This window comes from Procambarus clarkii, chromosome 85, assembly GCF_040958095.1.
Source record: "Procambarus clarkii isolate CNS0578487 chromosome 85, FALCON_Pclarkii_2.0, whole genome shotgun sequence".
Lineage (NCBI taxonomy): Eukaryota > Metazoa > Arthropoda > Malacostraca > Decapoda > Cambaridae > Procambarus > Procambarus clarkii.
In genome coordinates this window covers 5,748,249-5,763,111 of record NC_091234.1, presented here as the reverse complement: position 1 = coordinate 5,763,111, position 14,863 = coordinate 5,748,249, and the positions used below count along the sequence as shown (strand labels likewise).

At 41.9% G+C, this 14,863-nt stretch overlaps 1 protein-coding gene and 1 long non-coding RNA gene across 5 annotated transcripts in view; both read right to left on the bottom strand.

Annotated features, from left to right (window-relative positions):
* The window catches only part of LOC123750882 (guanidinobutyrase-like), a 161,147-nt gene extending 151,762 nt beyond the window's left edge, over positions 1-9,385 (bottom strand). For all 3 annotated transcript variants that reach the window (XM_069316722.1, XM_069316723.1, XM_069316724.1), the window contains exon 1: positions 9,177-9,385. In XM_069316722.1, coding sequence (XP_069172823.1) covers positions 9,177-9,372 — 196 coding nt within the window. In that variant the 5' untranslated portion in view covers positions 9,373-9,385. The remainder of the gene's footprint in view (positions 1-9,176) is intronic.
* Positions 1-14,863, bottom strand: part of LOC138358657 (uncharacterized) — a 366,187-nt gene that overhangs the window by 213,134 nt on the left and 138,190 nt on the right. The window lies entirely within an intron of this gene.

The window sequence follows — 14,863 nt, the reverse complement described above, 5'->3', positions numbered from 1 at the left end:
TTTTGCTACAGCGTTGCTGTATGATGATCTGGTAGCGTTGCTACGTGATTTTTCTTTAACTGCGTTGCAGAAGAATGATATGATAAAGATAAAGAATGAAGGTGGAGGAAACCGTGTCACCGTGATCTCCACTATACACTCTATTTTATGTGAATGTTCTAGGATTTTCCTTGTAGATATTGTCCAGGTACTCCCCCAGTTCTAGAGAGTATTCACTGGCGATAAAAATGTTAGATAAGGTGTCCTTGAGCTGGTAATGTTCGCTAAGGATCAGTCACTTGTTCACTCATTTGTAAACAAACGCGGAGTGCCCCGGGCTTTGTTGGTGGGCGCTTCACTGCCCCCATCGCCCTGCCATGCTCTCTGAGCACGGTAGCCTTCTATGAATATTGATTGATTATTTTTACAGTCTAGACTTATGATTAAGATAAGATGTGATTATAATATAATTAGATATAAGATTTAAAGATTATAAGTAGTATTTGAAAGTACCACTGATTCTTAATAAGGATTCGATATTATCCTTACCGGATGTTGAATAAATGTTCCAATAGTTTTTTAATTAAGAAGTCCTTCTAGAAGCTTCTGGATCCTTGAAAGATCATGTACAAAGTCACGTAGGCATCAAAAGGGCCCCTGTTGCGTACGTGTTCATGGTGCCATTGTCATCCAGGATCAAGCTATAATGAATCTTTAATGATTCTAATATGATTTTGATACAATTTAGATATGATTTTGATATGATTTAGATATGATATAGAAATTATACATTTCTTAGATGATTATTAGATATGGTGGGTAAAAATTTCCCACACCCAGGCTGACATACTTTCTTAGATGTTCGCCATCTTTCAGTAATATTAAATTAGAAGAATACGACAGCTTGCTGAAATCAATGCTAGAAAAAGCCCTTAACCTTTCTCTCAGCGACTCACAGTGGAAACAGGCCATCCTCTTCAATGGTGTCCGACAACTTGGTGAAGGAAATCCTACCTGAGCACCTAATTCAATGGGCAGGGATACATGATCCCAGCTTTACAGACTGCACCACCAAATGGTTCTTTCTCGCAGGACCAGCCCCCCCAACCACCGCCTTCTGAAGCCTATAAGCAATCCAACTGGGATCGCTCCGATGAGTTCAGATGACTTCCTATTAGCAACCCCAATGTCAGCAACCGGCGCTCGTCTAACTCCACAGGCCCTCCGAATTGCTGTGGCAGCGTAAAGCTTCGCTGCCCCAATCCATACTGAATGCAGGTGTATTGAAGCGAGGCAGAGGCCGACAGGTACGGACGGCATGGCCTTCTCTGCCAAAGGACAGGAGGATGACATGCAAGACACGGCGAGGTTAAAGTCATTATTAAGAGAAGCCTTACCACAGCTGGTTGTCCAGCAGAGAGAGAGACCCGTTACCTAATGCCCCGCAACTCTGATGAAGCTGTGGGTTGCCCAGATGGGATCATGGTGAACCCCTGGAAGAATGATAGACAATTGGTGTGAGACTACACTTGCGTTTCAACTTTAGCCAGCACCTATGTTGACTTCAGTGCTGCATAGGCAGGCCGTGCTGCCAATCACCGGGAAGCAGCCAAGTCATGTAAATACAGAGACCTTGATCATCAATACAATTTTGTCCAAATTGCCTCAGAGACACTTGGTGCCTGGGGTAAAAGTGCTGCTGTTTTTTTTTGAAGGAGCTGGGGTCCAAACTAATTGAAACAACTAGAGACCCTAGAGCTGCCAATTTTCTCTTTCAGCGCCTTAGTGTGGCGATCCAGAGAGAAAATGCTCACTGTATCCATGGTTCCTGCCCGCCATCTGAGGAGCTGGAGGGGCTCTACAACTTGTGACAAGCAGCGGTGTACCCTGCATGTAACCAATGTTGTAACCCTTTTTGAGCAATGATATTTTCAAATCAAGTTACATATATATACATACATATCAAAAGAATAGGGGGTGGTAGGAGAAGAAAATATCAAAGTGTTCAGTGAGGATCCACAAGGTCTTCTCTGAGTACTCTTTATTTTCTTCTCCGAGGCTATGGGTCCCTATATATATATATATATATATATATATATATATATATATATATATATATATATATATATATATATATATATATATATATATATATATATATATGCGAAGAAGCCTGAATGGTCCCCAGGACAATATGCAACTGAAAACTCACACCCCAGAAGTGACTCGAACCCATACTCCCAGGAGCAACGCAACTGGTATGTACAAGACGCCTTAATCCACTTGACCATCACGACCGGACAAAATGAGGTGATAGCCGAGGCTATTTGAACCACCCCACCGCCGGCACTCGGATAGTAATCTTGGGCATAGCATTTTACCAAATCACCTCATTCTTTGGGGCACATGTGAGGAACACAAATGCGAACAAGCCTGAATGGTCCCCAGGACAATATGCAACTGAAAACTCACACCCCAGAAGTGACTCGAACCCATACTCCCAGGAGCAACGCAACTGGTATGTACAAGACGCCTTAATCCACTTGACCATCACGACCGGACAAAATGAGGTGATAGCCGAGGCTATTTGAACCACCCCACCGCCGGCACTCGGATAGTAATCTTGGGCATAGCATTTTACCAAATCACCTCATTCTTTGGGGCACACGTGAGGAACACAAATGCGAACAAGCCTGAATGGTCCCCAGGACAATATGCAACTGAAAACTCACACCCCAGAAGTGACTCGAACCCATACTCCCAGGAGCAACGCAACTGGTATGTACAAGACGCCTTAATCCACTTGACCATCACGACCGGACAAAATGAGGTGATAGCCGAGGCTATTTGAACCACCCCACCGCCGGCACTCGGATAGCAATCTTGGGCATAGCATTTTACCAAATCACCTCATTCTTTGGGGCACACGTGAGGAACACAAATGCGAACAAGCCTGAATGGTCCCCAGGACAATATGCAACTGAAAACTCACACCCCAGAAGTGACTCGAACCAATACTCCCAGGAGCAACGTAACTGGTATGTACAAGACGCCTTAATCCACTTGACCATTACGACCGGACAAAATGAGGTGATAGCCGAGGCTATTTGAACCACCCCACCGCCGGCACTCGGATAGTAATCTTGGGCATAGCATTTTACCAAATCACCTCATTCTTTGGGGCACACGTGAGGAACACAAATGCGAACAAGCCTGAATGGTCCCCAGGACAATATGCAACTGAAAACTCACACCCCAGAAGTGACTCGAACCCATACTCCCAGGAGCAACGCAACTGGTATGTACAAGACGCCTTAATCCACTTGACCATCACGACCGGACAAAATGAGGTGATAGCCGAGGCTATTTGAACCACCCCACCGCAGGCACTCGGATAGTAATCTTGGGCATAGCATTTTTCCAGGCTTGTGTGTCTTGACATTTCCATACGCATATCCAGGTTTATATTCCCCAATAATCTTTGGCAGGTGGAGTCTGGATTCCTTGGCGTTCACAGTTTCGATCAGTTTGTTGACCTTTGCTTTCAATTCGGCTGTAGTGTCCTTCGTTACCCTTTGGAATTTAGTTTGGTCAGAGAGTATGAGGTTCATTTTCGCCAGATATTCGTCTTTTTTAAGAATGACGTATATTGGCGACTTGTCACCTCTCCTGACAACTATCTCCTTGTTCTCACGAAGGCTTTTAGCTGCCGCTTTGAGCTCGGGGGACAGTATGGTGCTTCTGTAGTTGCCTCGATTCTTTCCTCCTTCCGCAATAAGTTCTGCTTGTAAGGTATCTTTGGTAGTGACCTTTTGTGTCTCGAGGTCGAATATGTCGTCCAACAGAATTTCCAACTCCACTTTCCGGGCCATTTCATTCGGTCTGGACATAACGTGACAGTTTATACTCAGATTTAGGAGAGTGACTTGGTCCTCAGTGAGGTTAATTCCTGCAAGGTTCAGGAAGCCATCTCCTGGTCGTGGAATTGCCATTGGTCCTCCATATAACGTTGTCAGTTTCTTGATAATCCTTGTTTCAGTGATGAGATGATGTCGGTCTGTGAGGATATCGAGGTGTTGTTCAATGCGGGTACGGAGACTTTCGTCGATGTTGCTATTTCTCCGAGTGAGATGGCCCGGAAAGTGCCATCTCACTAGTCACACTTACAAAAAAAAAAAATAGACTGCTTGCCTGTTTGTCTGTGGTAACGTAAGGGAAGACACGCAAAACACAAAGTATGAACAATCAACATTCAAGATGCTACATTCAAGATGCTACATTCAACATACGTCACCAGTAGCACAAAACGTTTTGACCAGGAGGCAAAACGTACCCAAAATCCCCCCAGTCCACACGTCCTCCACACGCCGGCTCGTCATCAAACCAGCTAACTACCCTTCACCAGCCTGCCTGCTCTTGATTGGTGACTCGGCAGCCGTGCACCTGCACACCGCACCTAAGCGCCCTCTACCCGAGTCGACGTCTGAGCCTGACCAGCTATCAACTTCAGAATATTCCTTGTGCTGTTAGCGTTGACATCTCTCTCTGATATACTAGCTCATTAGCTCGTATACGAAGGGAGGTTTCAGCCATAGCCGATATTCTCAGCACCATTTTTAAATTTTCTCTTTTGTATTATTGTGTCTCACATTGTCTTTGCAGTTCTTTATTATTTCATTGAATTTTTAACTCCCCGAGATTTGTCTTTATTTTCATATATGTTTAAAGTAAATATATTAAAGTTTCATTGTTCATACTTTGTGTTTTACGTGTTCCTCCCTCTCACTTACCACAGACAACAGGCAAGCAGTCTATATTTTTGTTTTAAGTGTGACCAGGCTTTGACACCTGCCATTGGAGGACTGCCGAACATCAACACTCCAACACTTTTCCGTCACAATATATATATATATATATATATATATATATATATATATATATATATATATATATATATATATGTCGTACCTAATAGCCAGAACGCACTTCTCAGCCTACTATTCAAGGCGCGATTTGCCTAATAAGCCAAGTTTTCATGAATTAATGTTTTTTCGTCTACCTAACCAACCTAACCTAACCTAACCTAGCTTTTTTGGCTACCTAACCTAACCTTACCTATAAATATAGGTTAGGTTAGGTTAGGTAGGGTTGGTTAGGTTCGGTCATATATCTACGTTAATTTTAACTCCAATAAAAAAAAATTGACCTCATACATAATGAAATAGGTAGCTTTATCATTTCATAAGAAAAAAATTAGAAAAAATATATTAATTCAGGAAAACTTGGCTTATTAGGCAAATCGGGCCATGAATAGTAGGCCAAAAAGTGAGTTCTGGCTACTAGGTACGACATATATATATATATATATATATATATATATATATATATATATATATATATATATATATATATATATATATATATATATATATATTAGTGTATTTTGGTAGCAGTCTTTCCTGTAGACATATATTATTAAATATGACCGAAAAAGTAAGATTAATAATTCTAACACGAATTTTCTCAATCTTTCGTACATTACGCTTCACTGTTGGAGGTAAATCGAAAATCACTTCTGTGGAAAAGAAGTTCCTGTAAAATATACAAGGCAGAGAATGAAATCAAAGACAACAAAACGCAACTACTTCATGCTACAAACGAATGGAGAAATAGCAACATCGACCATAGTATCCGTACCCGCATTGAACAACACCTCGACATCCTCACAGACCAACATCACCTCAGCACTGAAACAAGGATTATCAAGAAACTAACAACATTATATGGAGGACCTATGGCAATTCCACGACCAAGAGATGGCTTCCTGAACCTTGCAGGAATTAACCTCACTGAGGACCAAGTCACTCTCCTAAATCTGGGCATAAACTGTCATGTTATATCCAGACCGAGTGAAATGGCCCGGAAAGTAGAGTTGGAAATTCTGTTGGACGACATATTCGACCTCGAGACACAAAAGAAGGTCACTACCAAAGATACCTTACAAGCAGAACTTATTGCAGAAGGAGGAAAGAATCGAGGCAACTACAGAAGCACCATACTGTCCCCCGAGCTTAAAGCGGCAGCTAAAAGCCTTCGTGAGAACAAGGAGATAGTTGTCAGGAGAGGTGACAAGTCGCCAATATATGTCATTCTTAAAAAAGACGAATATCTGGCGAAAATGAACATCATACTCTCTGACCAAACTAAGTTCCAAAGGGTAACGAAGGACACTACAGCCGAATTAAAAGCAAAGGTCAACAAACTGATCGAAACTGTGAACGCCAAGAAATCCGGACTCCACCTGCCAAAGATCATTGGGGAATATAAACCTGGATATGCGTATGGAAATGTCAAGACGCACAAGCCTGGAAACCCACTTCGGCCTTCTTCGAACTTCTTCGGAGTTCTTCAAGAAGAACTCTTCTTGAGTTCTTACCCTACAGAGTTCTTCAAGAAATGAAGAACTCTGTAGGGTAAGGCAGGTCCTAGTCAACAACGGCTTCTCCAATGGTTTCGTCGAAGACATCATAAGAAGGAAAGTGAAACGCCATGCAACCTCTGAAGAGACAACTAACACAACACCTATACCCCCTATTAGACTATTTTACAGGAACTTCTTTTCCACAGCTCATAAAACGGAGGAAAGGGTCCTGAAAGATATTATTAATAGAAACGTTATCCCTACAGACAAAAATCAGAGGATACAATTGACGATTTACTATAAAACCAGAAAGACGGCCAGCCTACTCATGAGAAACTGTCCAGACACAAAACAGAACGCATTAAAAGAGACTAACGTCGTCTATGCCTTCAAATGCCCTCTTGGGGACTGTAAGCTCCAAAAAACCCAGTATATAGGCAAGACAACAACATCTCTTTCTAGGCGTTTAACGATGCATAAGCAACAGGGCTCCATTAAGGAACATATAATCTCTTCCCACAACCAAACCATCGCCAGAGAAATCCTAGTAAACAACGCAGAAATCATCGATAGATACAGCGATAGCAGGCGGCTTGACGTTTGCGAGGCACTACACATCAAGAAGTCAACACCAGCAATCAACAGCCAATTAATGCACAACTATATTCTACCCACCTCAAGACTCCGCTCCAATATAGAAGCATCAAGAAATATGGACCAATAGGCTTTCTACAAACACTTCTATTCAATACCCATTGTTTCGTGTTCTGTCTTGTGTTGATGAAATTAATACCCTATTAATGCCACCTCTTGTTCTGTCTTGTGTTGATGAAATTAATACCCTATTAATGCCACCTCTTGTTCTGTCTTGTGTTGATGAAATTAATACCCTCTTAATGCCACCTCACCCCATCCACCTCACTAAAATGTAGATATAAAATCGGAGATGCGTAAGTTCTATTCAGTTGTGTATTTGTAAACTAAAGTCTTTGAAAATGTAATGAGTTTTACGAAACGCGCTCGTGTCGCGTCAGACTAGAAATAAAAATGAATTTTGGAGAATTGATTTTTGATTTACCTCCAACAGGTAAAAGAAATGTACGAAAGATTGAGAAAATTCGTGTTAGAATTATTAATCTTACTTTTTCGGTCATATTTAATAATATATGTCTACAGGAAAGACTGCTACCAAAATATCCTAATATATATATATATATATATATATATATATATATATATATATATATATATATATATATATATATATATATATGTCGTACCTAATAGCCAGAACGCACTTCTCAGCCTACTATTCAAGGCCCGATTTGCCTAATAAGCCAAGTTTTCATGAATTAATGTTTTTTCGTCTTCCTAACCTAACCTAACCTAGCTTTTTTTGGCTACCTAACCTAACCTTACCTATAAATATAGGTTAGGTTAGGTTAGGTAGGGTTGGTTAGGTTCGGTCATATATCTACGTTAATTTTAACTCCAATAAAAAAAAATTGACCTCATACATAGAGAAAAGGGTTGCTTTATCATTTCATAAGAAAAAAATTATAGTAAATATATTAATTCAGGAAAACTTGGCTTATTAGGCAAATCGGGCCTTGAATAGTAGGCTGAGAAGTGAGTTCTGGCTACTAGGTACGACATATATATATATATGTATATATATATATATATATATATATATGTCGTACCTAGTAGCCAGAACGCACTTCTCAGCCTACTATGCAAGGCCCGATTTGCCTAATAAGCCAAGTTTTCATGAATTAATTGTTTTTCGACTACCTAACCAACCTAACCTAACCTAACCTAACTTTTTCGGCTACCTAACCTAACCTAACCTATAAAGATAGGTTAGGTTAGGTTAGGTAGGGTTGGTTAGGTTCGGTCATATATCTACGTTAATTTTAACTCCAATTAAAAAAAATTGACCTCATACATAATGAAATGGGTAGCTTTATCATTTCATAAGAAAAAAAATTGAGAAAATATATTAATTCAGGAAAACTTGGCTTATTAGGCAAATCGGGCCTTGCATAGTAGGCTGAGAAGTGCGTTCTGGCTACTAGGTACGACATATATATATAATTCAGAAATGAAGAATTTGGCTGTTGAATTATCGAGCGTTTTGAATTTGTTGGCGAGTACAGGGTGCGGTAAGGACAGAGGTCTAAACGACTAACTACTTTAGAAAAAATTGCTGTTCAGTTCTATTGAAGGAATGTTGTGAATAAATTGAGCAATCTCTGTCACAATAAAAAGTGTCATAATATTTGGACGTGTATAAAATAAAACTTTGCTAATACACCATAGAACAAATTTACCGATTTCTAAGTTTTTGATTTGTTAATACTTGAAACGCAAGTTAGAGAAGGTCAGTCAGTAGAGGTGTTCATTATGACACAAGAGGAATAGTGGCGCAGGGAAGAGATCTCAGCTTGAGTGTGGGTGTGTACTGGGAGGTGCAGGAGAAACTTGCCAGGGAAGCTCACCTTGAGTGTGGGTGTGTACTGGGAGGTGCAAGAGAGACTTGCCAGAGAAGCTCACCTTGAGTGTGGGTGTGTACTGGGAGGTGCAGGAGAAACTTGCCAGGGAAGCTCACCTTGAGTGTGGGTGTGTACTGGGAGGTGCAAGAGAGACTTGCCAGAGAAGCTCACCTTGAGTGTGGGTGTGTACTGGGAGGTGCAGGAGAAACTAGCCAGGGAAGCTCACCTTGAGTGTGGGTGTGTACTGGGAGGTGCAAGAGAGACTTGCCAGGGAAGCTCACCTTGAGTGTGGGTGTGTACTGGTAGGCGCATGAAGGAGGCGATCCCGCCCGGCCGTGTCATCTGGGTAGACATGAGCGGCTGGTTGAGCGTCTTCTCTGCCAGCGTCACCGAAGACGTGGCGAGGCCCCGCCCGCCCCGCCTGGCTACTGAACGCCCGCCAAACAAACCACCACTTTTATATACCAACCGCAACATGTCCTCTTAGTCGAGATCTGTGGAAACGTAAAGATGTCCATCAGCGCTAACTTATTGTTCTGTTTCTCTCTCTGGCGATCTTGGTAGTTTTATAATTACTATTTGTCATTCATTCATTCAAAAGTGCGAGCACAGTAACTTGTTTCGCCTTATGAGAGTTGTATCACTCGCCCCGATACTAGCATTATTTTAATTATTAATTATAACATAAATATGAGATAAATATTTAAAAATTTTGAATTAGGTTGTCTGCGATAATAATTTTAATATTTTCTGTAGATTCTGTTAAGTAAAAGATAGTATTTATGACTATAATTTTATCACGCCATCATGGTCTGTCTCGGTGGCGGAGTGATTGACTGCTGTTTGTGATTGGTGGAGTGTGGTTATCTTAAGGTTATTTTGGGATGATTTCGGGGCTTAGCGTCTCCGGGACCCGGTCCTCGACCAGGCCTCCTTTTTCTTACACATCCCCAGGAAGCGGCTCGTATCAGCTGTCAAATTCCCAGGTACCTATGTATTGCTGGTGAACAGAATCTTCAGAGTGAAAGAAACGCTGCCCATTTGCTTCTGCCTCCACCGGGAATTGAACTCGGTACCTTAGGACTACGTATAACAAGCGCTTTCTACTCAGCTGTCGGGCCTCCTGTTATGGTGCCAGAGTGTAGGTGTGCACTCACACCCCTCGTGGAAAAGTCTGCACGTTTTTCCAGTCTCTCCGGTCAGTCAGCTGAGGCACCCTATGCAGCGGGACAGTCAGCCTAGGCACCCCATGCAGCGGGTCAGTCAGCCTAGGCACCCCTTACAGCTGGACAGTCAGCTGAGGCACCCCATGCAGCGGGTCAGTCAGCCTAGGCACCCCTTACAGCTGGACAGTCAGCTGAGGCACCCCTTACAGCAGGTCAGTCAGCCTAGGCACCCCTTACAGCGGGTCAGTCAGCCTAGGCACCCCTTACAGGTGGACAGTCAGCTGAGGCACCCCTTACAGCGGGTCAGTCAGCCTAGGCACCCCTTACAGCAGGTCAGTCAGCCTAGGCACCCCTTACAGCAGGTCAGTCAGCCTAGGCACCCCTTAGAGCGGGTCAGTCAGCTGAGGCACCCCTTACAGCGGGTCAGTCAGCCTAGGCACCCCTTACAGCAGGTCAGTCAGCCTAGGCACCCCTTACATCAGGTCAGTCAGCCTAGGCACCCCTTAGAGCGGGTCAGTCAGCTGAGGCACCCCTTACAGCAGGTCAGTCAGCCTAGGCACCCCTTACAGCGGGTCAGTCAGCCTAGGCACCCCTTACAGCAGGTCAGTCAGCCTAGGCACCCCTTACAGCGGGTCAGTCAGCCTAGGCACCCCTTACAGCAGGTCAGTCAGCCTAGGCACCCCTTAGAGCGGGTCAGTCAGCCTAGGCACCCCTTACAGCAGGTCAGTCAGCCTAGGCACCCCATACAGCACATCAGTCATCTGATGCTCCCCCATTAAGTGGGTAATTAAGCTGAAACAACCCATACAAAGGTTCAGTCATCTGTAGATGACCCCCATACAATGGGTCACTCAGCTGTGTCACCTCATATAACTGTTAAATCAGTTGTAACGGGGACCGGTGGTAATGGCTTCCTTTTTTCCATTATCACTCCATTAGTTAACTATTCTAGGGTTCCCCCAGAGTTACCACTGCAACCTGTAGTGTCACACCTTGTAGTAGTGTCAACACCTTGTCACCTAGGTATTTGATTACCTAAGTACTACACCAACAAGGCAGTGTACCTGATCAGCCAGCAGCAATTCTTGAGAACTTTAGAACATTCCACTGCCACTAACTGATTCACTCCACCCTGATTACCCCCGTAATTGACAATGAAACAGGAAACCGCCAATTAGACATAATTCTCCGAATTTTGATCCTCAGTTATGAATAGGAGGGATGAATTTATTATTAAATGTAACTCACTGAATCTATTGAATCGATACAGAAACTTACAGGGAACCCATGGTGTTACTGCCTAAAGCCAAGGATCTCAACATCCGCATAATCATGAAACACAATTCAGGGAAAACTCACTAAACACGTATAAATGAATAATCAAATTTATTAAAACACAAATTAGTTATAAAGGAACACTTCCTAGCTGACAATATCCTAATATGGTTAATGGCATGACGTTATCAATCAATACATTAATGTACAAACTTTTATCTTACCCCCCTACAAAGTCCTGGGCCAGAGGTCGTGACCTTGACCTCCCCCTAGGGAGCAGACACCTCCTCCCGTCGCTCCCCAAACCGCACTAACTCTTAGCCTGCTCTCTCAAGCTGAGAGACTTACCTAGTCTTAGTTGCCAAATTAATCTTGAAGGATGATTAGCAAAGATCAATCTTGTACTGATCGCTGAAGGCGACTTAATCATCATTCCAAAACAATTGGAAAATTACCTAGATACTTGAGCAGGTAAATTATAAAATACAATATTGAATGATAACTTGAATTTCTCTACATTGCTGAATTAACAACAAGATGGAGTCTTGAATTGAAATTGAAATAAGTTTATTGAGGTAAAATACACACAAAGGGATGAGGTAGCTCAAGCTATTCTCACCCCGTTCAGTACATCGTGTTAATACCTTCAACGACACACATCACAAGCAATAAACATATTACCGAACATTCTGAGAGATAAACATATACATTTCCTCCTTTACACAAGTAAGATGGAGTCTTGGAGTAGAGGGAGGTTGAAGGTGGAAGGGGGGGGGGGTGAGACCAGCCTCTTGCTAGTCTCAGCAAGAGGCTGAGACTTAAGACTGGTGTTGCCAGTTCTGCCCGAGTCATCTGCCCTTGAACGAAAGAAGAGGATTTGATTCTTTATTCATAACTGACGTTAAATTAATCAAAGTACTTGACAACAGAAGTTATTAATTACAGTTACTTTAATACTTGAGTTACTCATAAAGGATAATTCAACCACAAGGAGAAGCTGGTGATCCTTGCTTACACATCTCTGCTCTAATCTCCTGAGATGAACCCTTTCCAACTTTCCAAGGCATAACTACCACTCCACTGCATGTTTTTACAAGGGTGTATCCACACTACCTTCAATACAGCAATCTTTCTTAAACAGCTTCGACTGTTACAACCCCCTCCCCCCTCCACTGAAGTCAATTAAGAAACCTTGTTTTAAACCCAATTAAACATGACGTTTCTGATGGTTCATGGTATCCCAGGCATTTGTTGATGTCACAAGACTACTAAGCCATCAACACGATTTGTGTCTATTCTCGTAGAATCGAACTTGGGCCATAGGAGGTAACTTTTGCCCCTTGTCTATGGCGATTCAGCTATACTCTATGGGGACCGTGCCGTTTGCCTTATGACCGCCTTTTTTGCTTGTCCGTTAGAACCGACGACAGAACCACGGATCTAGAGATGAGAATGATAAGTACTGCTACTAGCTGGCTCCCTCTCTTGACCTCTCAAACTCCACTTCCTGTCTGCCTGCAGTCTTGACGACGCAGCTGGTGGGGGGCGGTGACGTCGAGACAGCTACCCAGGATAGTGTAAGACGTTTACATCCGGTGACTGCGTCATTGTAGATAGCATGCTGGCCTAGACTACCTCGTTAGTGGCGTGAGGTGTCGGTCGAGTGACTAGTGTAATGTCACTCACCCTACATAAACAATTTACGAGTTACTGCGTCTGGTGGGGGGGGGGGGGGAAGATGACTTTGTGTAACGTGCCTCCCACCTTGGTCTTCACAGATTGGAGTTCACAAGTGGGTGGATCAACTGGACAGATGAACAAATCAGACCTGGGAAAAGACAGGTAACAACCTGGCGGAAGCATAGGCATAACTCTCGGTTTGTTGGAGGATGGAAAATCCCAGAGCAAGGTCAAAATCTGCTACCTGAGTTAAGGATAGTTAACAAATCCATATCATTGCCTTTAGGAAAATTTTAATGAATTCTAACTAAAGGATCTACTTTAACATTTGTTTTATATTGATTGTTCATTCTACTTCATCCTCCAGGGCTCTCGTTCCCCTGGCCACCCGGACCAGTCGTCCCACCCTGGGCATTCCCTGGTCTACCTGAGAGATCCTTTGATCCCCGTCTACTTATGCGCCTTGTCCATACTTGGAGTCAACCATTTCCACAAAACCTATGACTTTAAACCCCGTCGTCGGATCAAAGTGAAAATTCAACGAAACTCGTGTCTCCATAAATGATTAACAATAAAATAATTTACAACAAAAACCAACACAACTCTTTAAAAATCGTCCATGCGTCCAGTCTTGTGCTCAGAGTTATGACAAGTATAATAAGAATGTCTTAATCCTACGAGTAGCCTTACATCTCCCTGTTGTTTACACAATTTTGACAAGTGTCGTTGTCACCCTGACCCCAGGCGTCCAATGAATGAAATTCATTTCTCTTTTTATACGACCTAAAATTGTAATTACTGCGATGAAAGGAAAGCTTACCCTAACTGAACTCTATTAACAAAAAAGATTACCAAACAAAATTAAACATTTAAAAAATTAAAAATCATTGTACTTTAAGTAAATTATTTGTTACTAAATGCGGTTTACTATAAATTAAACACTTGTTTCATAGAGCGTGCATTGTAACACTAAAATCTTCTAAAAGCACAATCGACCGTTTCACTTAAAACTGAGTCTCGCACTCTATATAAAATAAAAAAATATTACCTTAACCATTATTTAAAGAAAACTATATTAAATAATTGACTACTTATATAATGGAGTAAATTAAATGGATGGACTAATAATGATTATACTATACTCGTACGCAAGATGGAATGTAACGAAACAAAGTGACCGCTTATGCTAGTGGTTTTGGGTTCCTGGCTAAATCACAAGTCCAGCGCTTTTTCCCTTTAACGCTTAAAATTCATTTTTTACCTGTACGGACTTGAGAACAAGGTTTACGTTAACGGCACAGTCTAATTAATAATAATGACTCCTGGGCTACTCACTTGACATTAGAATTCGAATTTTCAGCAAAAACTCAGATTTTACACAAAACTGGACTAAGGATTTCTCCAACTAAATTTAAAAAAAAATCGCTTAATTCTAAAAAATTGAATTCGACATTCCTTACTTTAAAATTAGAATTACATTACTGCCACAGTCTGAGGAATCATAACGGCATGCGGATCTTGCACCTGACCCGCGAATTCAAATTAATTACGCTTACCAAAGTTATCACACATCACAAATTATCAAAGAGGACTCTGTCCAAAATAACAACCACACAATTTTCCGAAAATTCGTTTAAGTCGGCAAAAATCAAATAACACTTTTTGGATGCTAAAATAATGATGGCATTACTGATATGTTCTAACGAATAAGGATAGTATATTGGGCGCTCACCTGACATGAAAATTCGAATTAATCTCAATTAACCCGAATTTATGTCCACGTGGACTTAGAATTATTCATACACGATTTTTAAAAGAAAAAAAAATCTTCACTGCTTCACAACCAC